The 25,583-nt window shown below is 45.6% G+C and overlaps 6 protein-coding genes across 6 annotated transcripts; 3 read left to right on the forward strand and 3 right to left on the reverse strand.

Moving 5' to 3' along the window:
• Window positions 1-214: 214 nt before the first annotated feature.
• C8Q69DRAFT_434470 (putative C-5 cytosine-specific DNA methylase) lies at window positions 215-6,955 on the reverse strand (the record flags this gene model as incomplete). The annotated part of the gene is made up of 7 exons (XM_028628534.1): window positions 215-611; window positions 694-2,072; window positions 2,125-2,225; window positions 2,274-5,557; window positions 5,610-6,350; window positions 6,405-6,549; window positions 6,613-6,955. 7 exons carry the CDS (start codon window positions 6,953-6,955, stop codon window positions 311-313), a joined length of 6,294 nt encoding a protein of 2,097 aa, XP_028484469.1. The 3' UTR covers window positions 215-310.
• A 1,341-nt stretch (window positions 6,956-8,296) lies between these two features.
• C8Q69DRAFT_434475 (putative polyadenylation factor subunit CstF64) lies at window positions 8,297-9,738 on the reverse strand. The gene is made up of 2 exons (XM_028628535.1): window positions 9,501-9,738; window positions 8,297-9,447 (listed from the first exon to the last, which is right to left on the reverse strand). Exons 1-2 carry the CDS (start codon window positions 9,550-9,552, stop codon window positions 8,615-8,617), a joined length of 885 nt encoding a protein of 294 aa, XP_028484470.1. The 5' UTR covers window positions 9,553-9,738; the 3' UTR covers window positions 8,297-8,614.
• Window positions 9,716-11,314, forward strand: C8Q69DRAFT_471649 (putative prohibitin). Its single transcript, XM_028630929.1, has 4 exons — window positions 9,716-10,103; window positions 10,166-10,234; window positions 10,294-10,649; window positions 10,718-11,314. The coding sequence occupies exons 1-4, from the start codon at window positions 9,917-9,919 to the stop codon at window positions 11,042-11,044; spliced, it is 939 nt and encodes a 312-aa protein (XP_028484471.1). The 5' UTR covers window positions 9,716-9,916; the 3' UTR covers window positions 11,045-11,314.
• A 554-nt stretch (window positions 11,315-11,868) lies between these two features.
• C8Q69DRAFT_471651 (ferritin-like domain-containing protein) lies at window positions 11,869-13,030 on the reverse strand. Its single transcript, XM_028630930.1, has one exon. The coding sequence runs from the start codon at window positions 12,991-12,993 to the stop codon at window positions 12,139-12,141; it is 855 nt and encodes a 284-aa protein (XP_028484472.1). The 5' UTR covers window positions 12,994-13,030; the 3' UTR covers window positions 11,869-12,138.
• A 2,110-nt stretch (window positions 13,031-15,140) lies between these two features.
• C8Q69DRAFT_305747 (putative arginine N-methyltransferase) lies at window positions 15,141-16,894 on the forward strand. The gene is made up of 2 exons (XM_028627195.1): window positions 15,141-15,155; window positions 15,261-16,894. Exon 2 carries the CDS (start codon window positions 15,316-15,318, stop codon window positions 16,555-16,557), a length of 1,242 nt encoding a protein of 413 aa, XP_028484473.1. The 5' UTR covers window positions 15,141-15,155; window positions 15,261-15,315; the 3' UTR covers window positions 16,558-16,894.
• Window positions 16,895-18,431: 1,537 nt separating this feature from the next.
• On the forward strand, window positions 18,432-21,211 carry C8Q69DRAFT_305813 (glycosyl hydrolase family 3 N terminal domain-containing protein). Its single transcript, XM_028627196.1, has one exon. It carries the CDS (start codon window positions 18,664-18,666, stop codon window positions 21,064-21,066), a length of 2,403 nt encoding a protein of 800 aa, XP_028484474.1. The 5' UTR covers window positions 18,432-18,663; the 3' UTR covers window positions 21,067-21,211.
• Window positions 21,212-25,583: the final 4,372 nt, after the last annotated feature.

The raw sequence follows: 25,583 nt of genomic DNA on the forward strand, positions 1-25,583 counted from the left end.
CTAGACCTTGAGAAATTACTAGTTCATGCGCTATGTACTGTAGTCCACTGGTGCCCGGTGTGATTAATATAGCTCATAGCAATCCCAGAGTTGACCATGCGAGATATCTTCATGAGTCCTAAGTTACTCTACTAATATGGCATTCTGGCACTCACCAGTCCGCTATTCTAGACACATCTCCTGGTACTCGAGTGACACGGAAGTGGTTGCTGGCGTGATATTATCAGTTCGGGATTAGAAATTTCAATATAATTCTGGTATTATTCACATCAAAAAAGAAACAATTTGCAATTTATCTCCCTCCCTCAGCCTAAACAACGCCTTCTCCAAGAGAAAGCCCTTCCCAACCACGGACGTCCGACCCCTGGATCTCTTCCTCCGGCACCAGGACGAACTCCTCCCCCCGCTTCACAACGACTCTTCCGCGTCTCTGTTGCAGGATATTGACATCGATGGTCGCCCCGGCCAGGAAATGGTAGATATGGACATGCTTTTTCTGTCCATACCGGCGGGAGCGACCAATGGCCTGCGTCATTGTCGCCTCATAGTCGTATTGGCTGCTTGCAAGCAGCGGGGAAAGGAAGACCACATGGTTCGCGCATTGGATGTTCCTGAGTAGAGGAGGAAAGTCAGTTAAAGGGGTCTCAAGCAGTCAAAAGCAGCTCATTCCTGGTTCACTGATGGTTCACTTACAACCCGGCCGCGTTCTCTCCTCCTATGTTCAAGACGAGGACCTTGGCCTTGTTCGCCTGGAAATCCAGGACCTTTTGCGCGGCGCTTCGATCAGCATGTCCTATTACCAGACAGGAGATCGAGGCGCGCTGCAGTGCCTGGGCTGCGGCTTCCTGGACTCCGGGAAATTGCGCAAACACGATGACTTGATCATCGTGTGGTACCCGGGAGGGATCCTGGAGTAGTTGAACGAGGGCATCGAGCTTGGATCCACCATACGATGGTCCTACTGAGGCGTCGTTGCCTTCAACCAGCATGGGCGCTCTAATCACCCGGTACTCCGGTGCGGCTCCTCTGCAGCCATTGACGGCGCATTCCTCTTTCATGACGACTGCTTTTACACAGTCGTCACACACGATATGACCGCAATGGCCGAGAACATGGACTTGGGTGCGGTCCGCTGTCTCACGGCCACAAACAGAGCAAGAAAGGAGCTGGCGATCACTTTGCAGCATCCGTAGAGAAGCCAGGAACCTCAGTGCTCTCTGTCGAAAAACCCATTCCCGCGTGAGGCTTCGAAGAGTCATCGCGACCTCACGTAACGCAGGGGCGAGGTCATCGTGCCCTGGTTTTTTCGGCCATGACTGGTCTTTTCGCAGAGGTTGTGTTGTTGTGGCGGGAGCAGCGTCTACCTCAAGTTTTACCCTCTTGGTAGAGCGTTGGGATTTCGTATCAGGATCTTGTGTTACTTGGACGGCAGATCCAGAACCATCAGCACCTTCCGCAATGTCGTCTTCCTCCTCTGGTTGGCCGCATTCAGCATTCTCCGTGGCAGGCTTGCCGGCGCTTTTCATTTGCGCAAGTTCTTCATCACTGATGAAGAAATTGTTCCAGTCTTCTGCTTTACATTGCCTCATTGCTGCATCTATTAGAGGCTGCAGCTGCGAGGTGACATCTGTGTCCCCAAAGTTATGTCCAGAGACATTGTTAACAAAGTCATCCAGATGCCTATGAGGCTCGCCTAACTCTTGAAAGAGCCATATGGCCAATTTGAGCTTCGATCTCACATCATTGATTAGCTCGTTGAGCTGCTCTGTTCTAGTGACGATGAGATGGTCACAAGTCACAGGAGTCTGCAGCAATCCGCCTGAGCCAGTATCCAGAAGGAATGGGCAGCAGCGTTTCAACAATGCTTCTTGAGCGGACTTGCTTGAGCCTATGAGCTCATTGATCCTTGCAACCTGGTCGTTATTGAATCTACCGCCGCCATTTCTCCTCAACTGCAGATCTTGGCTCATTAGTTGCATATAGAGTTCAAGATAGATGACGGTTTCTGCGGCAGACAGTTTAACGACACAAAAGTGCTCCGTCCACGGGATTTCGTCTATCTCAGCGATGTTCTGTTCCGCGTTAGTCATTAAACAGCCGGTGTGGGCAGTGTTTTCTTCTTACCTGACGCATGAAGCAGTCGAGAAACCTTTGCGCAACTTCGTGTCTGCGGTCATGCCAGGCCTGGCTATGGGGGGTTTTGAAGGAAAGGAATTGCTCGGCATCTTTATGTCGTTTAGTACATGATATTTGCAAGGGAAGGCCTCACTTACCAGATCGCTCGGATCTCGCAGCTGCGAGGCGCGCATGCTGCGAATTAGAGGGATCTTCCTCATCAATTCCAAGACCAAGCCCCAGGAATTGTGCAATCGATTTCACATCGGAGAACCCGTTTAATGGTGGAGTCCCTGACAGAACCCATTTGGAACGAGCTTTCAAAGTCAGAAGCGTTGCGATCCTTCTCTCGTTCACATATGTGAATTCGTCTATCACAATGCGATTGAACTCGAACATATGAACGAGCACATTCCTGAGTGTCGTCCAGTCCTGGTTAGAGGTTTTGATACCGAAGTCGCTGGCGTCGTCCCAAAGCTTTTCTTCTTCCTTTTTCTGCGGCAGTTTGCCCTTCTGAACAGCACTCATCTTTCGTTTGTTCCCAGATGCAGGGCCGTCAGCTTCTGGATCCTGACCCGAGTTCATCTCCACTTGCTGTTTCTCTTCTTGAGCCTTGGCAAACTGCTTTCCCTTGAGCCGCTTTGACGGCACGTAAGTGTAGTAGGCATTTGCTTCCTTGAGATCTTTACGTTTCTCCGAAATGGTATGGAGTAGTTTCCGAGGGCCTTCCTCTCGCAAGATGTTAACGTTGTTCGCAATACTTTCAAGGGTCTCATTGAACCACTGATCGAAGATGCGTCCATCCCTCAAAGGGACAGATGGAGCCGCAGCAAATTGTTCGACGCGGTTATAATAAGCAGCACCATTGAACACACTCCATGACAGAAGAATGATATCTGCCTCTTGAAAGTTCGCGATGGACTTGCTTTTCAGGGATGCTGCCGTGGATATGACGAGAAGTTTGTATGTATTTCCCAGAAACTTGCGAATTTCAGCCTGCCATTGCTTCACCATTATCTGCGGCACAATTATCAAAGTTGCTTTGAGTGGGATTGATCCATCCGCAAGTCCTGCATCCTTGATCAATCGTCGCTTATCTATCTGGGATTGTGTGTCGATCAGTCCGAGGGTCACTGCAGTTTTCCCGTACCCAACTTCATCAGCCAGGATTCCCCCGCGAACTACCTTCTCGACCGTTGCTTTGCCCTCAGCGCGCCACATCATAGAAGGGAGAAGAGCTTCCTCAACTTCCTCTTCCTGGAATGGCTGAGCGTTGTCGTCCTCTTGAGAGATCATCCACTGCAGGGAACGCAACTGTTCGGGACGGAGTTTCATATTCCGGAAGTTTGGTGGCTGAGAGCAGGATGTTGTATCTTTATTGCTCATCAGAAGGAATCCTCTGGATCCAATCTCTTTGATATCCGGAGCGTTTGGAACGAGACGCCAGCTAAGCCCAACCTCCTGGCAGATTCTGGGACCCACGAGGTTATCGTAGGCTTGGTGCAACAGGGTACTTATGTTCACGGCGAGTTTGAGATGCACAATGTTCTCTTCGTCCACCATGCTGAAAGCCACAAAAGCCGATGGGCGTGACTTGATGTTTCTTTCATATGTGGCAGCTTCGAAAGGGTCCTCATAAGGCACGATAGTTTCGCGACGACCAAGACCCCATATTGTTCGTGGCTTTTTGGGGGCGCACACGGAGCATATCGTTTCTCCCGGATCAGAAATGTATGCAGAAACTAGGTTCCAATCTTCAAAATCAGATATGTCTGATGATTTCTGTATCAACCACGCGAAGTCACTAAGGAATCCTGCCGACTCCATCAGATTAGTAGATTGCCACGACCCGGGCTTCCAAGACGACGGTATTTCCGACACGGGAACTGCGAACTCCATGAGAACGACGTTAGAATTGTGGCACTCAACATCACCAATAGTCAGAGTATTCATGGTAGAGAGAGTGCGGTACGTTATTTCCGAGTCATTGAACGTATCAAGTCTCATTGTGTCGCACTTGGTCCACTTTCTGTAGAAGAGATCCACCTCAGATTTCTCCTCGTTAACGTCTGCTGATCGCCATTTATGACTGAGCTCCCCCAAGATAGAACGGCGGGCATTTCCAATGAGACGCTCATGCGAGAACGAAAAGACGAACGGGTCCAATTGGGGGTCGGCACGTTTTGTCGGATCCAGAAAGAGATAAACAGGAGGACTGTTCTGCGAAGCCAATCTCCTATGCAAAGAAGCACAAGCTGTACCGCAATCAGGAAGCAGCTCATATGTGCCACGGACATCTATTTCCAAGTCTTTGATAGCCTCATCCGATCCAGAGACAAGAAGGTTATTCCAGACCTTTGCGTCAAAAAAGTGACCATCTTGGAGTCCAACTTTCGACTCGTATGCAGCAATCTGAGATCCAGTGCCGCAGATTTCCAAAGTGGTCTTAGAGCTGACAGGAGCACATATCTCCCACTGTCCTTCAAGAAGTGAACCAGACTTTGCGCTCATTCTGGCAATGGGCTTTCCAAAAATCTCGCGGTTTATCGACGTGGCTGGCTCGTCCACTGAGGGTTTTACGTACAGAAGCCACTCAACCTTGTCATCATGAATCTCTAAGCACAGTCTGGAAGAGGGGCCATCATATAGCACGGTCCAGTTTCTAGCCCGTTTGATAGACAAGAAACGGAGCTCGTCTCCAAATGCGCGACACACGGATTCCAAAAATCCATCCCATATGTTGTGCGGGCAATCCAAGTCCCTCTTGAGGTCGTGGTAGTCGTGATCTGAGATTCCAGAGAGTATCAAACGCATTGGGATTATTTGCTTAAGTTTTGTCAAAAACTCCACAGGGTCTTTTCGGTTTTCCAAAGTCCAATTCGGGAGAGCATGGTAATCATGGGCTGGGTTTCCTGAACAGACTGTACAGGCAGTGTGTCCGCAGAGTGAACATTGAAGAATACCCTTGCGTTTGATAGTGGCTTGACCTTCGCAACGACACAGCTGCGAGCTCCTTTTCGCCTCGTCGAGTATTTCAGTTATTTCAATCTCGGTACTTTCGGTAAGTCGTAGAGATCGTTCGATCATCTCATAACTATCGTTTGGGAAGATCGTCATGCTATCTTCGTTGTCATCTTCTGGATCTGCGAAGCTACCGTTCTCGAGAACCTTGTATCCGCAAATCAAGGCTGATAAGATAGCTGTCCCAACTACAGTTGAAGTCATCGCGTTCCCTGCCAAATCTTGCAAGTCTCTTTGGGACTCCCTGGTCAGAATCAGTCGGTCAAGAGGTAAACCTTGCAAAGAGAGTGATTCCAGTCCGCAGAGTGGACCGCCTCTCGTTGTGATGTATGGAATGCCGCTGGGAGTGATACATCCCACGATCCCGAACTGGCGAGTATCGATTTCACGGTCTATGCCTTGGGACAGTTCGAGGAAACGTCTATCTGGACGTTAGTCTAACACTTATTGCGAGCTTAAGGACAACTACTTACTCTTTGTAGTTAATATCGTACCTATTGGTACGAAGCGTGCGCAAGAAATTCATGTCCAGAGTGTCCCAGATACGCTCGGGTTGTACTCGTGACCAGTCCTGCCAGACAAAGTCAGGCATGTTACAAGAACCGTGGTCCTGGAACTTGGACAGAGGCCGCTTGTATCCAAGTTTGTTGTTCAAACGGTAGCTCTGATGACGAGCTTGGTACTTGGACCAGTTGGCAGTGCGAGATCTGCTGCTGGCGCTTTTCTCAGCCATGTCCTTCTGAATACGTTCAAGTCTGGGATCATCGTCGTCAAGAATAAACGCAGATGCAGGAGAGCTTGCGCGACGTTCGAACTGCGCAAATATTTGCGCCCACTCGGCAATAGCATCATTTGCGATCTGGTCACATCCCTCGCGCTGTCGGTCAATACAAATCATGTATCCTCGTTCGCGAGTCTGTGGGATATAATAATCTTTAGTGTCAACTATCGTGAAGGCGGCAGCATAACCGATCTTCTGCCAGTCTTCGGCGGCCTGCGCCCATGGGGCACCTTTCACATTTTCGAGAATGACCAAGGGTGGCCGGTAGACTTTGGCATAGTTCAGGATTCCATAGAAGGTAGAGCCTGACTCCCCCTTATCTTCTAGGGACTTCTTCTGATTATTCAGGTTTGAGAAGTCGACACATGAAGCGCCCGCTATGAGGATATCGGGGTTCTTGGGGATCGGTTGTAAGGCTCCGTATGCCGTGACACTAGACTGTTAGTCAACGTATGTTTGATTAGGAAGGTATGTCTTATACACTTACGCTTCTGATCCTTGCATCTGGGTAACGTCTCTAAAAATCAGGGGCGGATGGAAGTTCGTCTCGATGTATGCTTGTTTCAGAACAACTATTTCCGCACTGAATAGGTGGTCGAATTTGAAGTCGATACCGAAAATGTTTTTCAGACCTGGATAGATCAGTCAATACCATTCTTGCGGAGATCCTTGAGTTATGAAAAGATAATACATACTCTTCCCGACCATCTCCAAGGCAAGTAGAGGGCTTTCAGTGCCGGAACACATAGTCACGACCCTCAGCTTCCTCGAACCCATATAGGTCAGGAAGTCTACCAATCCAAGCTGTATGGCACGTCTAGTGATATCATCAAAGATATCCTTCAGGTTGTGAATAGGGGGTAAAGTCGGGTCAAGACCACTCTGGGAGATATCCATGGGAATCCTCGACCTCAGGATCTCCGGTATGTCACCTTCATAATCTTGCAGGGAATCAGAGACAGTGATCTTCTTTTGACGCGTCGAACGTGCCAATACTGGAACAGTATATTCCTTTCCTGATTTCCCTGCAGAAGACATTTCAGGACCATTATTGTCATTATCCTGACTGGTCTCTGAGGTTGGAGGCGCCTTGTTGCCAGACTCAGCAGGACGCCTCGACGCAGAACGCGTCTTTCTCGGCGGCACCATGTCTGAGATGATTCTTGAAGATATTATCCAGATATCAAGCTTCCGTATCTCCAGGTACTGCCTTTATGGCTTTCCTGAGGAGTAATAGTGAGTATTTTGATAGAAAGAAGTATAGGGCACGTCCGATCACGTGGAGGTGAATGAGAGGAGGGGGTTAGGACGTGAAGGATCTTAAGTTTGATGAGGTTTGTGACAGTTTAGAAGTGGGCACGCGAAAGATTGGCCTCACTTGCGCGCAAGTTTTCACAACATTTCCTTTGTTGACAGCACATGTCCCCTTTGGGGCTAGAGTCGTGAAAGCCCAAGCCTGGCTGCACGAAGATGGGATGGGCGAGCTGTACCATGATTTGTACCCTGTTCAGGAATACATCCTATGGGAATTGCATAATGCTTTATGTACGGGGGGAGATATTACTAGTCATATTGTACAGAAAAGCTTGAATTCCTATATCTCTGGGAGAGAAAGGTTCTATATTGATGGTTTGAATGGAGCAAGGAATCTATGTATTTTGATCCTTATTCCGATATTTTCTCTTGAATCACAGCACCTAGAAAGGTAGGTACTTACCACAGTATTGCCACAGCAAAGTTCTAAGAACGATTTTCCTTGACACCTCAGATCGCGAATGGGTATTGAGTCTGTTCTTCCACAAAGCTCTCGTCCGCGGTTTGAGCATTCAGTCAAAGTAGATTCTAGTGTCTCTGTTTCTATGTATATATTCCGCTACCATGTTGAATGTGTAGCCCTGATTCCCTGTCCATGCATAGGTAAGACCGGAAGAACGAAAAGGGTCCAAAAGCTCAACGCAGTGATACGGGTTTTGCTCTAATATGGACTGTTAGTTTGATACCCTGAATACGGATCATTACCACCTATAACATAGGGCCGTTAAACAGAACGGAGATATTCAATGAGGTCCGGTCAAGGAGTTCTTCGACATCCTATGGCGAGGAGACATAATTAACAGTGGGGGCCTGTATATATTAGCAGGAAACACTCCGTAAGGAAGTCTCGAGCAGTCCCGACCTTGCTATCCATAATGGATCTATGACGCTAGAATAGTATTCATCTGAAGTGTCTTAATGGGAAATTGAATATATAGTTCCCGGGTCGTCAATACAAAGTTTTGCCAAGAATTGCGAGATTCTGCTAAGTAACCCTCATGGGTGAACTGCTTAGTTACAACTTACGAGGGAGCATTTACGAGGTCTCAAATAGCAGTCAAGAAGCCTTCATCCGCTCATAATATGTTTTTTTATTCCTGGCACTATTTCTACCAGAGAATAAATTATGTCCTAGATACACAATACGCAAAGAAATACCTGGCAGTTCAAGCAGATGAGGCATATCGCAACCACCATTCAAAACGAGATCGATCATACCGTAGCTGCAGACGCTCTGGACCATTTCACACCAAATAGTGCATGCAACCTTGTGACAAACCTTCCAGTTTACGCCATCCATTCCCAGTTAAAATTACCGCCGTTTCTGCGAGAGATAAGAAGAGACAGAGACATCGCGTAAGCGTTAGGAGATATCGAAACGCATTACCTGCCTGCGCCTTGCATCAACTGTTGGCGCAGAAGCATGATCTGACTCCGCTCCACTGGAGGCAGTGCATCTATGGCAGCCTGAGGCATGCTCAGGACCTGCTGCAACAGTTCGTCTTGGCCGGGAACCTGTTGCTGCGCAGGCATTGGCTGTTGTGCCTGCGGAGGTGCAAAAGGAGCGTTATGGACTGGTGGTGTCGATATTTGGCCTGGGACAGATGCGTAAGGCTGATAGGGCTGAGCAGCTGCAGCAGCAGCAGGCTGTGCTGCTTGTTCAACAACGGATCCTAGCGTGCTGTAGTCGACTAGGTTCATAAGAAGTAATGCTTGGAATATGGCATAGGCAAGCTGAGGGGCTTGTCGAAGGAGCTCTGTAGCTCGCGCAGGATCTGCGACTGCCAAAGATTTCATCTGAGAGAGCACATCGAGTAGTTGAGGAGGAGAGAGTGACGAAAGAGTCTGAGAAATCGCATTTGGACAATCCAGGTGTGGTGGTACGTCGACGCCAGGAGGGAGAGGAGGCAAAGACGTTGATTGTTGCTGGTATCCTGACTGGCTATCAGGAGCCTGTCCGGCCATCTGGGATTGCTGAGAGTAGTCGGGAGGAATCGAATCCTTCTCGTTATTGTGTGGCCAATCAACCCGGATCTTCCTTCCCATGATCTCGTAGTCGTTCAGATTTCGAACAGCAGAAGCAGCAGCATCTGCATCTGCGAAGTCGGCGAACCCATAACCCTTCGGCTTGCCTGTCTCAGGATTCATCATGAGGCGGAATTTCGTCACCGTTCCAGCGGAACTGAGGATGTCTTTCACCTGCTCTTCAGTGAGGTCTTTGTATGGTCAGTATGTTCACTGTCTACGATAAGGTCAGGCAAGCACATACTGTAGGGTATATTCCCCAAGAAGACACTTTTTCCTTGTCTTTCTGGCGCCATATTTGCGACTGAGCGGGCGCTTTAGCAAGCCCTGCGTTGGGTGAAACACGCGTAGTCGACGTCTCAAGCAAAAACTGGGAAACAAAGGATCTGATAGACGCTAAACGGAAGCAGCAAGCCTAAGACAGGGACAACCGATCTTCCTCTCCTTTGGGGCTCCCAGCAAGCTGCACAAGATTGTTGCAATGCTTCCTCACGATTCAGGAAGAGCTCCGCGGGCGAAGCTCCAGGCGTGTCCCCATCCGTACTAGGGCGATCGCCCAAACTTTTGACCTTCCGCCGAGCTCCTCCACCCGCCAGGCCCATCTCCAGACGAACCGAAGGCGCTGTCGCGACCTTACGCATTTCTTCCACGAACAACATCATGTCTGGCTCACCGCGGGATCAATGGGAGCGACTCCAGCTCATGCTGCAGAACCGCGGCAACCGGGGTGGCTTCGGTGGCTTTGGGGGCTTCCCAAGCGGAGGTGGTAGAGGCGCATTTGGCGGCCTTGGAGCAGTTGTCCTGATCGTGGCAGGAGGATATGCGCTATCGAATTCTATCTTCAACGGTGAGGCAGCCTCGTGTTCCATATATCTCCTATGGCTTTTTCGCTGATGCATCATGGTGCAGTCGATGGTGGTCACCGGGCCATCAAGTACACTAGAATAGGTGGAGTGAAGAAGGAAATCTACAATGAAGGTAAGCAGGCCTACTCACGAATGCCAGGACTTTGTATCTAAGCTGACTTTTTCATCCAGGAACTCATTTCAAGATTCCTTGGTTCGAGACTCCCATCGACTACGATGTCCGCGCAAAGCCTCGCAACGTTGCATCCCTCACTGGAACCAAGGACCTCCAGATGGTTAATATCACCTGCCGTGTCCTGTCGAGACCACGAATCGAAGCCCTTCCTCAGATTTACCGAACCCTCGGACAGGATTATGATGAAAGAGTCCTCCCGTCCATCGTTAACGAGGTGCTGAAGAGCGTTGTCGCTCAATTCAACGCCAGTCAGCTGATCACTCAGCGTGAGAATGTTGCCAGACTCGTTCGCGACAACCTTGCCAGAAGAGCTGCTCGCTTCAACATTACTCTGGATGATGTCTCCCTTACGGTAAGTTATGACGCTGGGCACCCTTTTGTGCCGTTGAGATCATCCGCTAATATATCTTCCTTTTCCAGCACCTTGCCTTCTCCCCCGAGTTTACGGCTGCTGTTGAAGCCAAGCAGGTCGCCCAGCAAGAGGCCCAGAGAGCTGCTTTCATTGTCGACAAGGCCCGCCAAGAGAAGCAGGCTACTATCGTCCGCGCACAGGGTGAGGCTCGCTCTGCAGAGCTGATCGGAGATGCGATCAAGAAGAGCAAGAGTTACATTGAGCTCCGACAGATCGAGAACGCAAGGAACATTGCTCAGATCCTCCAGGAAGCCGGTGGCAAGAACAAGCTCTACTTGGATTCCCAGGGTCTGGGTCTGAACCTGAACGCCGAGGGCAACGGTGAGAAGAAATAAACCGTCCTGGCTGTGGACTGGAAGCCCTAGCGAGTATGCAGGGGCCTTTATGCTGAAGTGTGAACGATAGCTTGTAGCAATGGGCTTGGTTCTATTCAAAGGTGATATTCATCACTTGGCGTGATCAGCACCTGTTTCATTTAATTGGTGACCATGTGGGGTGCGAACAAGGCAAGGAACAGTGTACAAATAGCGATGCAAGTATTTTCTCAAAAATAAGTCAAAAGGCTTTTTCTCTTCTCCGAAGACGTCCCATAATGACAATCCCTGTAGACGTATGTCAATTCTATATCTAGCCGGGTGATGTTCTAAAGTAGCCTGCGGTAAAAACTCGTGTGCTACAGGACGCCCTGAGGGTAAAAAGTGGAATTAATATGTCCTTGAGCACGAAGCGTACTATTTGAGTTTTCTACTTCACAATTCTAGCCCTTCTAGAGTAGACAGTCCCTTTCATATGGACTCAGAGATGCCCGGAGCCATACAAGCAAGCTCCCTAGAATCCGACACTTCCAACGCTGCCAAAGATAGTCTAGCTGGTTATGAAATCGGAGGGACTACTTTGATAGAGGGTGTGACAGCCAATACTGGAAAAAAGAAATAAACCGATTTCATTCCATTCACCCACATAGAAAAAGTATGTAGTACTGCGTACAAAGATTTCCAGATAAGCGGATCTCATCTATGGATCTACCTATTACTATCAGATAAGAGGGTAAGAAAGGAAATGCAAAGAAAAGAGAAAAAAGAGAAAGTTATATATCGGAAGTCGACTAGACGACTCGACCAAAAAGGAGAACTCCTCAGAGGTCTGGTCCTAGCTGGATCTAGCATTATATAAAATGTTTTTTTTTTCGACTGGCGTGTCATTAAGAGTGTATCTGGATATGTCCTAATACTTGTTGGACAGGATTATCCTCTAGAGCCTCTCTACCTTTAATCCACGAAGCTCCTGGAAGACGGTGATCATTTCCTATACAGATGAAATGGGAATAGATAGAGGTACAGGAAAAGGTAGATTGAAGATCAGGAAAAATCATACACTAGGTCTCATATCTTGCTACTTTCTTTCATTGACACGCATGGCTTGATATGGTTTACCGCTGGAGACCGAAGTCAAGCTTAGGAGCAGGCGGGGAGACCTCCATGACTGCAGGACCAGCAATAACGGCGCCATCAGAAACTGTGCCTGAAACTTTTGTGTTTGTCAACATGACAAAGGTTTGGCCCTGGGCCTCCGGTGGGATCACAGCCGAGACTAATCCTTGAGAGATCTCAGCTTGGACGCTGACGGTCTCGAGACCACTGACAAAGGTGACGAATGTCTGTTCTCCAAGTTGCACGGACGGGTCGACGGTGAGTGCTGCAGTCTGTCCTGCGGTGGCCATTTTCTGGTCCCCTGCCATCTGGAGAGATGGGAATGCCTTGAAGGGAAGAGGAGGATTGGTCGAAGGACATGACTTGATGAAGGTCGAAGCAATTGTAAAAATGGAGTTCGGGGATGCAGCAGTACCGGCAATATTGGCTGAAGCGACTTCGAAGAGGGCACTTCGTATGACGGACTGATGGAGGCCTTCAGCGACAAGGATGGCGCCGGCTGCAGCGAGAATATCTTTGGATGAAATGACAGGCGCTCCTCCTAAGTAGGCAGACACACCAACTCCCTCGAGGACAGATGCTAGGGACACGAAGCTCGAGACATCGGTGAAGGGGAAATTGTATTCGCACGCCGCCACGGGTTGACCTCCAGCGGCAGAAATTGATTGTTCAAGGAACTGGACGTGGGCTTCTTCATCATGCGCGACAAACAACATCTGTTCGAACGTTGCTGCAGAGACTCCAGCAGTGAGAAAGTCTACTTCACTGAAGCTGCTAAGAGCAGTTTTGTAGAAAACATTCTCGAGATGTTCAAGCTGGGACCAATCAGTACTTTTCATCATGATCAGTTGCATTCAAGGACACCCACAGTCAACGCAAATTGAAGCACGTCAAGATCTGTTACCCCTTCTTGACGAGTCTCCAATGGTGCAGGCGCAGAGAAGACACCAGATGCCAGAATGGCAGCGAGCACAGCTCGGGAAGAAGAGAACTTCATATTCGTTAAATATCAATGAATGACAGGGGAAAAAAATAACCACAGACGGTATTTACAGCAATAAAGATAGGATGAAATGCCCAGCACTTCTGAAGAAAGGAAAAGTGAGTGAATAGAAGAGTGGAGAAGCCCTAGTATTTAAACCGCTATGTTGCAGCTTAAATTTATAGAGGGCAGCTGGGAGATCGTCCCTTTTGAAGACGCACGCATTTTCTCGTTCGGATCTACGAGGAACCGAAAAGGGTCCTGGAGATCGTGGTCTGTGCTTCATAAAATTGAGCTTATATACTCCGTACGGAGTAGGTATCGAGAGATACTTGCTTGGGACACCATACTGCTTTTTTGAAACAGGGCTTGTAGTCCAGATTTCCCGTTTTGGTAATTTGAGACGTTCAGTGTAGCTTCTATGGAAGCCAAGACTTCCTGCCAAGGGATGAGCGTCCGATGCATTGACCGTGATAGTAGAGCAATGACACAGTCCGTCACCAGTGGTTATCAAACTAGTCGATGGGATCATCAGCCTAGCTATCTCGCTCGTTCGAGATGTGAATTCGCGAATAGAAGTCGGTCGTCAAGAAGAAACAAAAAGCTTCACGCCATGGGAAATCAGCCTCGCGTATACCACTGAGGTGTATTATGAGCACAGGACATGATTATAGCCTGCATAAATTAGCTAGATAGCGAGCTCTTCGCGTGCGAGGGGCCTGTTTACTCAATGTAGGAATGCTGTTGAAGTCATTATAATATCAATCGATATTATTTTCGTATGGAAAGGAGTGATGTGATAGACTAGTATTTCGCTTGGTAAAGAAGAATCGTTTGAGGTACAGATGAGTTCCAGCGGCGTTTCATATATCCCAGAATGGTATGGACAAGATGAAGTGTGCGCCAAATGTCGATCACTGATGCTAAAAGGGGAAAGTAGAAGTCGCACTATTCCCATCGAGTAATACTCCAGGTGCTATTCTTTCCTCATTCAGCATTCAAGCATTGAGGGTTTCTTGACCGTCAGGGTTGGGTTCGTGGCGGTGACAGCCCGAGAGCCTCCTTATCTCCTAGTGTAAGGCCAAGAGCTTGATCTTGAGTCCTAAAAAGCGATATCAAACAGCCACAATGATTAGTACTCTGTAAAGGTGAGATCGATATCGCTGGTTTGGGGAACATGAATCACATCATGGTCCTTGCCACTTAATCACTCCCACTTTGATTATCGCGAGCTCTTCAATGGTGTTTGAGGATGCTATGTAGTTGTCAGTGTCATTTGGACCTGCTGTCTCGAATAGTTAGTCTAGAAACCAAAGTGTCTTCATCGGTACTGCAGAATGGAAGACACAGTGTAACAGAGAGTGCATGTGTTTATCCTGCGGTCCTAGATTGAGTCTATCTAGGTAGGTATCGAGGGCAAGCCCGTAGCCTCTAGAGGAACCCGTATTTGGAATGGACTGGCTGTGGTTTAGTTACTGCTCTATCCTTATATGATTTTTGACTGATGGCTAGAGCTTCGTCTCTGCGATTTCAAGCATATATTTGGCGCAGGAGGCACGAAACGACCGCTGTGGTTGGGCTGAAAGTTGCGAGCAAATATGTAGTGGAACCATACTTAAGATATCCCACCGCTTCACAGATATTTGCGGTATAAAATGTGGAGAGTGCCAATGTGACCAGGCAGCTTGGATTCAGAGGGCAGATACGATCTGGAACCATCCGTATGAAATCGAGACTGGCGGTTGGGCGGATTCTCTCATATGCAGATCTGACCTGCATCCTGTATATAGAGTGTGATCGAAGATGGTATGTGGTTATCATCGCGGAAGCCTCCCACGCACGGTCTGAGATCCCAGATGCGTTGTTATGAATAATGAAATAACGACGTGTAAGATTAAAACTGCCTGAAGGATAATGAAAGACAATCTCTCCATCGAGCAATAACATTCGATACTCTTTGATATCTGGAGCTGTCTGCTTCAGAAAGTAGTCTCCGAGGGGCAAAAGTCCACGGGGTTCCACTCGGCGGGGAAAGTTTGGCGTCCCGCATTTTTTTTGTTCCAGATCTCGACGATTTGCATCGGTCGACATTCTACTTAGCTCGTTGGAACGTCTTCTTTTAACTAACGAAGCTTGCAGAAAGTTCACGCGCTGCCAGATCAGATTGTCTCTTACTGGCAGACTCAAAGCCATCATGGCTGACCTCAATTCGGAGATCAATGTTGACATCGACGTCCAAGAGATTCTTCTCGCCGCGTCGCAACATGACGTCCGCAAACTTCGCACTCTCATACGATCGAACAAGGTGCCCGATCCAGTGAATGTCAAAGACCCCGAGACCGGGTACAGTCCTCTCCATGCTGCGATTGCCGCCTGTGAGCCCGACGAACAGCCAACAAACGGGGAGCCGAATGGCGTCCAAGCAGACGACGCAGGAGACGAGGAACAACAAAAGACTCTAGAAGAGGGAAGGGATACTGTCAAATTCCTTCTACAGGAAGGAGCAATATGGAATGACCTGGACTTGAAGAACGAGACACCTGGTTGCTTGGCAAGACGGCTGGGGTTAACGGACTTGTACGAGCTCATGGTCGACGCAGGTGTGCGGGCTGAGTTACTGCTCAACCGCCTGGAGGGCTACGAACGTCTCTCGGATGATGGGGAAGGAAATGAAGGTGACGATACAGCAGAGGTTCCGGGTACCACGGCAGCCCCAACGGCTCCTGCTGCTTCAGAAGAGACCAGCCAGGAGGCAGGAGACTCGACCAGCGACCCAGACGTTACCAGTTCACGCTATCTACAGTCCAACTTGACTTTCCGGAATGACCGCCTGCTAGATGAAGATCAGAACGGGGTCATGATGGCTTGGGAATCCGATATTATGGCGAAGTCCGCTAAAAAGCTCTCACCCACCCCGGGTCTGCGTGTTCTCAACATTGGACACGGCATGGGCATTGTAGACGGATTTTTCCAAGAACAATCACCAGCCGCTCATCACATCATCGAGGCGCATCCGGAAGTTGTGGCGGAAATGAAGCGAAAGGGTTGGCACGAAAAACCTGGAGTGCAGATCCACCAAGGCCGCTGGCAAGATATCCTTCCCAGACTGGTCGAGCAAGGCGAGACCTTCGATGCCATTTACTACGACACGTTTGCTGAATCCTATGCTGATTTCCGGGACTTTATGTCTGAGCAAGTCATTGGGCTCTTAGAACCTACCGGACAGTTTGGCTTCTTCAATGGAATGGGTGCGGACCGACAAATTAGTTACGATGTCTATCAGAAAGTCGTCGAGATGGATTTGTTTGAGGCAGGATTCGATGTGGACTGGGAGGAAATCCAGGTACCCAAGTTGGAAGGGGAATGGAGTGGTGTCCGCAGGCCTTACTGGGTAGTGGATAACTACCGGCTGCCTACCTGCCGCTATATGGATTAACGTCAAGATACCCCAAAAAACAAACCACAAAAGAAATAGAATATGTTCGTTTCGTTGGACAGTGACCAACAGTCTCGTGTCAACGTCAGCACCTAATCATGCGACTCTAGGCGAAATCCTCCGGGTCACTATCGCAAGCTAGGCACCAGAACTGTTTTTCTCAAGCATATATGCTTTGTGCGCTGTTCTACCGACTTTCATGTTGGCATTTTCAGATGTCATCTCACTGACTGAACTGGTTCGATATATGCAGTCAATGCACGTGCTTTAGCTCATACCCCGATGCGTAATGGCAAGCTCTCGCTGGTTACCCGATTTTTATGGGAGCCATAATCAAGAACAGCTACCGGTTAATGTCCGCAAATGTATCTTGTGATAACCAGGACCGAATTCTCGAATAGCATTGCGGCCTCCGGCTACGATCAAAAAGGGAACCCCGGAATCCAGTACGCAATATTTCCGAGAATCAGATTGTGTTAATGAACCAGCTAGAGCTTTGAAGCTACTTTGAATATCTACCCAGTAGCTTGATTCGGCTGTCAACGTACAGGCAACCTGCCGGTGCAGGTGCTTGGTAATTTCTCGGATAAATCAGCAATGCCTATTTCAGGCTTCCTGAAGGATATACGCTTCGGTGGCGCTTAGGGAACGAAAAACTTTTCAAGCGTCACTCTCATATCAAATGGAACATGTTTTGGCAGTGGCTTGGCGAAGGCTTGTGCATCGACGTTGGCGGAGAAGACCGGATGTCTAGCATGGCCAGAAGCAACATGTCAGTTGACCTGACCAGGAGACTGGGTGGTTGATTCTGAGTTATCAGCTCTGTGCGCATTCCAAAGAGATACAAATGTCTTCGAGTCGCAGACACTTTGGTCCATTCTGCCTCCATGGGCCTGTTAACAGGATACGTAATTTTACCACAACACCAAAGACTGTTAGACATCAGAGGAAAAAGAGACATTGGACTGCGATTTCAGTCTTCCGTCAATACTTCTACCTTGCTACAAGACACACTACACAGATCACTTCCCAGTTGCATCCGGTGCAGCCCCGGCTTGGCCCGCCTCGTGCTATTATGACATGGCATTTGCATGAGGTTCAAAGCTCAGCACTGTGAAACGGCACGTCATAGCCCATGAGAGGTACCTTGAAAGACCTTAACTGTCAAAGAACTTTTGTTTAGGCTAAAATCGGACCCGCTGAAGCTACTTGAGCGTCAATTGAAGCTCCGAGAAATTTGTGCCTAGCTACTCGGTATCAATCGTTCTAGGACCTGACAAGAATTCTGGTTTCTGTTCAATCACCGGATACTTAGATGCACCTGCAGTCAACCACATCAAAGTTTCTCTACTGTTGAAACAAACCCCTAGGATGAGCAAGGCGGTCCTGCTGTTCTGACCTAGCTCCGTGGTTATACTAAAGTCGTCGGATCTGCCGACAACTTTATTTCCCCAGTTGTCTTCTTCCAGGATCCACGGATAAAATACACAGCTTGCCCGTGGAGACCCCACACCGTATTTCCCCGCATCCTTCGATCCGTTCAGTCCTGTGGCTGAGATACCGATGTTCCGCGAGCTGGGATCTCCTCGTGTCCGAATGATGTTCTGTAAAGTGCTACTTCTCTCAGAGCCTCCAGTTTGCATTCAGAATAATCGCTCCCAGCAAAAATTTCTCTCTCGCCATGTACTCTACGATATTGGGGTTATTCCGTTCTGCAAAGAGCCTTGGGCTCTTAGTGTAGGACGCTAATTCTGGGGAAGACCGAAGAACGTCCGCCATCTCGCCATTCTCGGAGGTGGGAGATGGAAGCCAGGGAAATTCCTCCATTTCTGCACGCGTTCTCGCGTGGCCATGATTCAGCCTAAATCGCAGGCACTCCGATCCCCTGCCTACATTCGGTCGGATATCGGCCAGAGACAGGAGATCGACTCGACGACCTTCTATACTTGGATGAGCCCCATGAGTCCTGTGGGGTCCAGATGTATTTCTTTTCCAAAGTGAGAGCCTGCAGTCTGTGTAATATAAATACCCATGATGGAGAGCTCCATGGACCTCGAAATAGAGAAGACGCAGTCGTGTGCTCTGGATTAACACCATTGACGCCTGATGGTCCACGAGTTACATGCCATGGCGTCCATCGGCTCTCTTCTCACCGTTCTGGCGGCTCTGGCGCCGACCACACTGGCTCAGGCCAACACCTCTTATGTGAACTATAGCGTCCAGGCGCAGCCAGATCTGACGCCTCGGACCCTGGCCACGATCGATCTCTCCTTCCCCGACTGCACCAATGGGCCATTGAGCACGAATCTCGTCTGCAACACCTCGGCGACCCCGTGGGACCGCGCGAGTGCTCTAATCTCTCTTTTCACGCTCGAGGAGCTGGTTAACAACACCGGTAACACGGCTCCTGGTGTCCCGCGTCTGGGTCTGCCTCCCTATCAAGTGTGGAATGAAGCCCTGCACGGATTGGACCGCGCAAACTTCACCCCATCAGGGGACTACAGCTGGGCGACGTCCTTCCCGATGCCCATCCTGTCTATGGCCGCGCTGAACCGGACTCTGATCAACCAAATCGCATCTATCATCGCAATTCAGGGTCGTGCATTCAACAACGCCGGACGGTATGGTTTGGACAGCTATGCTCCGAACATCAACGGTTTCCGCAGCCCTATGTGGGGACGTGGACAGGAGACTCCTGGTGAAGACGCACAGTATCTGAGCGCCGTGTATGCTTATGAGTACATCACCGGTTTGCAAGGTTTGGACGAGGAACACCAGAAATTGCTGGCCACGGCGAAGCACTTTGCCGGTTATGACCTGGAGAACTGGGACGGCCACTCTCGCTTGGGTAATGATCTCAACATCTCGCAGCAAGATCTTGCCGAGTACTACACGCCCCAGTTCCTGGCTGCGTCACGGTATGCCAAGGTGCGCAGCTTCATGTGCTCCTACAATGCAGTCAATGGCGTTCCCAGCTGCGCCAATCCGTGGTTGCTGCAGACGCTGCTCCGTGAGTCCTTTGATTTCGTTGATGATGGTTATGTCTCTTCCGACTGTGATGCCGTCTACAACGTCTTCAACCCTCACGAATACGCCGGAAACCAGACCGCTGCTGCTGCTGTCTCCCTTCTTGCAGGTACTGATATTGACTGCGGAACCGATTATCCCTGGTTTTTGAACGAATCCTTCTACGAGGGACGCGTCTCGCGCGGCGACATCGAGAAGAGCGTCATCCGTTTGTATTCGAATCTGGTCCGTGTGGGCTATTTCGATGGCAACGATACTGAATACCGGAAGCTGGATTGGAATGATGTCCTGAAGACCGATGCACAGAACATCTCATATGAGGCTGCAGTGGAAGGAATTGTCCTTCTTAAGAATGACGGCACGCTGCCGCTATCCAAGAAGGTGCGCAGCGTCGCGCTCATCGGCCCATGGGCAAATGCTACTACCCAGCTTCAAGGAAACTACTTCGGACCTGCCCCCTACCTGGTTGGTCCCCTGGCAGCGTTCCAGGAGACCTCGCTGCAAATTAATTATGCTTTCGGGACCAACATCTCCTCTAACTCCACCGAGCAATTTGCCGAGGCCATCAGCGCAGCTAAGAAGTCAGACGTTGTCGTCTTTGCCGGTGGTATTGATAACACCATTGAGGCGGAGGGCATAGACCGCATGAACATCACCTGGCCCGGAAACCAGCTCACTCTCATTGAAGAGCTTAGCAAGCTCAACAAGCCGCTGGTAGTTTTGCAGATGGGTGGTGGCCAGGTGGACTCCTCTTCGCTGAAGGAGAACCCGAAGGTCAACTCCCTCGTCTGGGGTGGCTACCCCGGCCAGGCTGGTGGATATGCTCTGGTCGATATTCTCACCGGCAAGCGTGCACCCGCCGGTCGCCTCGTCACCACACAGTATCCCGCGGAATATGCCACCCAGTTTCCCGCGACGGATATGAGCCTGCGTCCCGAGGGCAGCAACCCCGGACAGACTTACATGTGGTACACTGGCAAGCCTGTCTACGAATTCGGTAGCGGTCTGTTCTACACTACCTTCTCCGTCTCTGAGTCCTCGTCAAGCACCAAGAGTTTGAGCGTGAGGGGAGGCAACAGCTACAACATTGTCGACCTTCTGTCACAGTCCCATGCGGGCTATGAGTACATTGAACAAGTCCCCTTCCTCAACTTCACCGTCACTGTGAAGAACACCGGAAAGACCGCTTCCCCTTACTCCGCCATGCTCTTCGCTAACACCACGAACGCCGGACCTGCTCCATACCCCAACAAGTGGCTCGTCGGTTTTGATCGCCTGCCAGAGATTAACCCCGGAGAGTCTACCACGCTGACCATTCCTGTGGCTATTGGTAGCGTGGCGAGAACCGACGAGGACGGAAACAGGATCCTTTACCCTGGAACGTATGATCTGGCGCTCAACAATGAGCGTGATGCCGTTGTCAGCTTCACTTTCACTGGTGATGCTACTGTGCTGGAGAGGTGGCCCAGTCCTAGCTCCTAAGTAAGAATTAGAAGTTGAAACGGGGCACGGCGGAGAAGAAACAGCATATATATAGTAAAAAATAAACCATTCAATGTTAATTAGACGAGTATCTCTATAATACTCGCATTACATACGTGCATAACTTAATACAAAAAATTCCGACTCGTTCTCTTGTTTGCTTCTCAAGTACGATCCTTTATTCATCACACAGTAGGCAAAGAATTACCAGTATGCTGATCTCCTATAGAATGTAAACCCCCCTTAAAACTTGGACCATGTTCGCATACTTCATATAAAAGTTCAAGAAACATACAATGCGAGTCTGCCTGCTAGCCAGAAAAGGAACCCAATCTCAAGAATCCAGTAAATTCCCCTGTAGTAGTTAATCAGAGACCTGGAACAGATAGTAGCTTTGAGTGAAATTACAGATACTCGGTAATCACCAACAGAGTAGGTCCCTTCACTCCCCTTTCCATAGGAATATCAAGTGAAGGCCGCAAATACCCATCTACATCTCTATGAATGGAGAGAACGGAGAGTAAAACGACGTTTATTTCACTCTCTACCCCTCTATTTAAACCCCCATGAATCTTTCTCCGAGTTGCATTTAACTCTTTTCTCGTATACATATCTGCCGTTGGGTCGGCGGTATATATAACGTTATTTAATATGCCTGCTTCCTCGTTACGATAGTATGTTTAATGGATCAGTCCGGCCAAGGATCTGCCTACACCAGAGGATGTCGAGGAAATAATCAAACTGCCTGTTCCACGCATCAAGACATCCGTTGCCGGTCTCTTTTTCCTGGACCCGAACGACTACGAAGGAGTCGCAGAATCAAAATGGCCCATCAAATATGGGATAGACGACTCGCAATTTGTGTATGACGAAGATACAGACACCTCCACTATGCACTGGCCGTATATCTGATAGCTTATGAACTGCCATTCGATACCTAAGTGTTACAGAACTAGCAGCAGGCAGGTACGGCCACGCCCTGGGCAGGCCGGGGCCGGGACATCACATATACTTAGCCTAGTATATTAGCCTTCCCCTCCATAGAGAGGAATATCATCATCTTCATCATCCCACTGCGATCTTTCGTATCACTAAGTTTCATATGTTAATATCATTGAACTTAGGAGATGTCCACTACTGATGCCGCTGCTGATGCGGTCGTCCTGCTGCTTCCGAGACAGAGCACTCTGTTGACAGATCATATGAAGAAATGGTAATTTTCTCATTGATCGATTTCCTTCAGGTGATATACTTGAAAATTTCTCATCGGTTCGGGAAGAGGATCATCTTCCCGCGGGTGATATATGTTCGGCAGACTCCGAGCTTAGGGTCCGGAGGATAATAATTCTTTCAATAATTCTTATAATTATTGCATTGCAGCACTTCTGCTTCCAGTCGATGCTCTCTTCAAGACCGTCCCTCCTTCGGTCACTCAAAATGCCATTTGGCTTCCTATTCTGATCCCCTTCTAAGCTTTGCTGGTTAGAGGGATTCTACAATTTCTTTCTAACTAGGAGTTAGAAATTTAACTTATTAAGATCATTGGACATAATGCTTTTATAACTTTAAAGAAAAAATTAACTAAAAATAAGATAGATAGTATATTTCTATCTCTCCCTCTCTCTTTTTCTTTATATATATATATACTTATATATATAATTATTAACTGGCATATAGTCTATACTCTATTAGGCTTATAAAAATTAAATATATAATTTATATATTTTAGAAGCTATACTTTATATAAATTAATAAGAATTATCTGCTCCTTATATATAGGATTATACTAGCAGAATATTAATATAATTCTTAATTATAAAGCAATAAAATTTAAAATAATAAAAGGGAATATTTATAATATATACCCCTCTACTGTCCTAATAATACTTAACTATATATTATATTAAAGTCTATTAGCTAATATCCTAATAAGAATTATCTTCCCTTAGGTATAGAATAAAACTACTCCCTTTATCTTTTATATAAAGATAAAAACTATATTAATACTAGTTCTTTATAATAGGTAGTTAGGTTTATTATTTATATATATAGATTTAATCTTTAAAAATATTACTATAACTCTATTATTCTTAAATATATATAGAGTATATATTTACTAGCCCCTAGAAGATAAAACCTAGGTATATATCTTTTATATATATTATATTAAGTATTAATATCTTATAGAGTATAAGAGTATATATATAAGAATATAATTATAATATTCTTTTAATAAATTAACTCTATCTATATAAATAAATATATATTATATATTATATAGTATAAATAAGTCTTAATATAATATAGGTGTTTTATATATATTAATTACAATATTAATTACTAATCTAAGTTAATATATTATTAAAGAGATTATATCTTTATTAAAAGATATATTTAATTTATTCTCCTATTTAAATTATATAGACTGGTTATATGGGTGGTTTGGTTCGGTTCAGGGGAGGGTTAGACTGCCTATAGTGGGTTTTAGTTTAAGGCAGGAAAACTATACTTAAACCGAACTATATTCTGGCGGTTCGGTTTAAAACTAAAAAAACCAAAATATTTGCTAAGACCGGGCGCTAAACTAACTTAAGTTAGATTTTTCTTAAACAGTTTGGTTTAAATAGTTTATACAGTTTACAGTATTAAAGGTATTAATATTCTATATTATTTTATATTATTATTAAATTTATATCCTTTTAAATCTATAGCTAAAAAATAGTTTAGATATAATATTATTATATTAAATCTAAAAGTATAAAGATAGTCTTTTAAAATATTATTAAATATTAATATAGACTTTAAAATAATTGTTATAGAAATATATATATATATTTATAAACTATAGTGCTAATAGAGTACTATTAAACAATATATATAATTTATTATAAAAGCTAAAGTTATTAAACTAAAGAATAGATTTTATTTACTATTATTATTCTTAATAGAAAGTAATTTCTAGATTATTCTTTTAATAAGTTAACAGTAAAATCTATATATAATTAGTAAGTTATAACTTCTATAAAAAATATATAAATTCTATATATTTATAAAGCTTATTAAAATTCTAACTTAAGTTTAAACTATTAAGATCATATTATTCTTATAGCTATTTCTTTTTTATCTAGATATAGTTTTTAAATTAAATATTATTCTCTTATAATAGATAATCCCCTAATTAAGCTATTTAATATAGCTATTCTATTATAAATTGCAGATACTTATTTTGCCCTGATTTAGCTCTATTAATATAATACTATAATAATAAAACTAAGATCTTTTTTCTTATTAATTTTAAGAAATAATTCTATACTGGAAGAAGAAATTAATATAATTATTTTTAGCTAGGATCTTATAGATTATAATCCCAAATTATAAGATATTTTTCTTTATTATTTAAGGAAGCAATTAAAGCAATTCCCTAAATATACTAGAATTATTTGTCCTAAATTAGATTAGCTATCTATATTTTTATTAGTGTACTAAACATAATAAGCTAAGTTATTTAATGCTTTTTTGCGGTAGACTATAAGTAGAAATATATATCTTATATATTAATATCGGGCAATAAAATTTGCTAATTTGCCTTTTAAATAATATTAAGAAAAGAAAGAAAGCAAGAATAAATATAAGGATATCCCTTAATCTTATTAAGCTAAATAAGAAATATAGCAATTTCAGATAAAATAACTTTAGGATTAGTAAAGATATCCTTAAGAATAATTAGATTAATCTTAACAGTAACTATTATAACCCAGGGCTAATATCTTTTTTTTTTAAAGGCGAATTAAATAAGATAATTTTAAAAAAAAAATATTAAGATTTTATAAAGCAATAGTTAAAAGAAATTATAAGTTATTTATTATTATAATAGCTCTAGGTACAAAAGGCGGTTTAGATAAACAATCTAAGCTAGAAAAGAGTATTTTAACTTAAGTTAGAATATACTAAAAGGTTATACTTAAAGTATTTAGCATTACTTTAGCTATATTACTAAATAAACTGACTATTGCCTATATATAATTTAGCCTATAAAGGAATAAGATAAATAACAAATATTATATGCTAATCTTTTAGTTAAGTATATTTAACTAAAACCTAAGAATCTAAAGCGCCTTTAAGATATTACTATAAGCTATTAAGAAAGAAATACAAGCAGCAAGTTATTATAAGATATTACTAATAATAGAGATAATAACAAATTAAATATATAATAAACCTACTTATAATTTAACTTAAGTTAGAATTTATAAATTTAGTCTCTAAAAAATAGGCAAGGCTTGCTTATTTAATTAGCAATAATCTTACTAATAATAGTTAATTAAAGCAGTAATAGAATAATTAATAAGGGAGCCTAGGGAGTCTCTAACATTATATACCTATATATATACAATTTCTTAATTAGGTATAGTCTATATTGGGAGTATATATATTATATTATTTTTTCTTTTACTATATTTACTTCTTTTACTAAATATACTCTTTGGTAAAAAGAGTAGATTTTAACCTAATTAAAA

Source organism: Paecilomyces variotii (genome assembly GCF_004022145.1).
Source record: "Paecilomyces variotii strain CBS 101075 chromosome Unknown C8Q69scaffold_7, whole genome shotgun sequence".
In the NCBI taxonomy this organism is placed as follows: Eukaryota; Fungi; Ascomycota; class Eurotiomycetes; order Eurotiales; family Thermoascaceae; genus Paecilomyces; species Paecilomyces variotii.

Excerpts from the sequence above, each read along its gene's own strand:
- C8Q69DRAFT_471649 (XM_028630929.1), top strand. The coding sequence starts at position 9,917 with ATGTCTGGCTCACCGCGGGATCAATGGGAGCGACTCCAGCTCATGCTG. Across the intron at positions 10,104-10,165 it reads ATCGAATTCTATCTTCAACG|TCGATGGTGGTCACCGGGCC; the intron begins GTGAGGCAGCCT and ends ATCATGGTGCAG. Across the intron at positions 10,650-10,717 it reads TGGATGATGTCTCCCTTACG|CACCTTGCCTTCTCCCCCGA; the intron begins GTAAGTTATGAC and ends TTCCTTTTCCAG.
- C8Q69DRAFT_471651 (XM_028630930.1), bottom strand. The coding sequence starts at position 12,993 with ATGCAACTGATCATGATGAAAAGTACTGATTGGTCCCAGCTTGAACAT.
- C8Q69DRAFT_305747 (XM_028627195.1), top strand. The coding sequence starts at position 15,316 with ATGGCTGACCTCAATTCGGAGATCAATGTTGACATCGACGTCCAAGAG.
- C8Q69DRAFT_305813 (XM_028627196.1), top strand. The coding sequence starts at position 18,664 with ATGGTCCACGAGTTACATGCCATGGCGTCCATCGGCTCTCTTCTCACC.
- C8Q69DRAFT_434475 (XM_028628535.1), bottom strand. The coding sequence starts at position 9,552 with ATGGCGCCAGAAAGACAAGGAAAAAGTGTCTTCTTGGGGAATATACCC. Across the intron at positions 9,448-9,500 it reads CTTGGGGAATATACCCTACA|ACCTCACTGAAGAGCAGGTG; the intron begins GTATGTGCTTGC and ends GACCATACAAAG.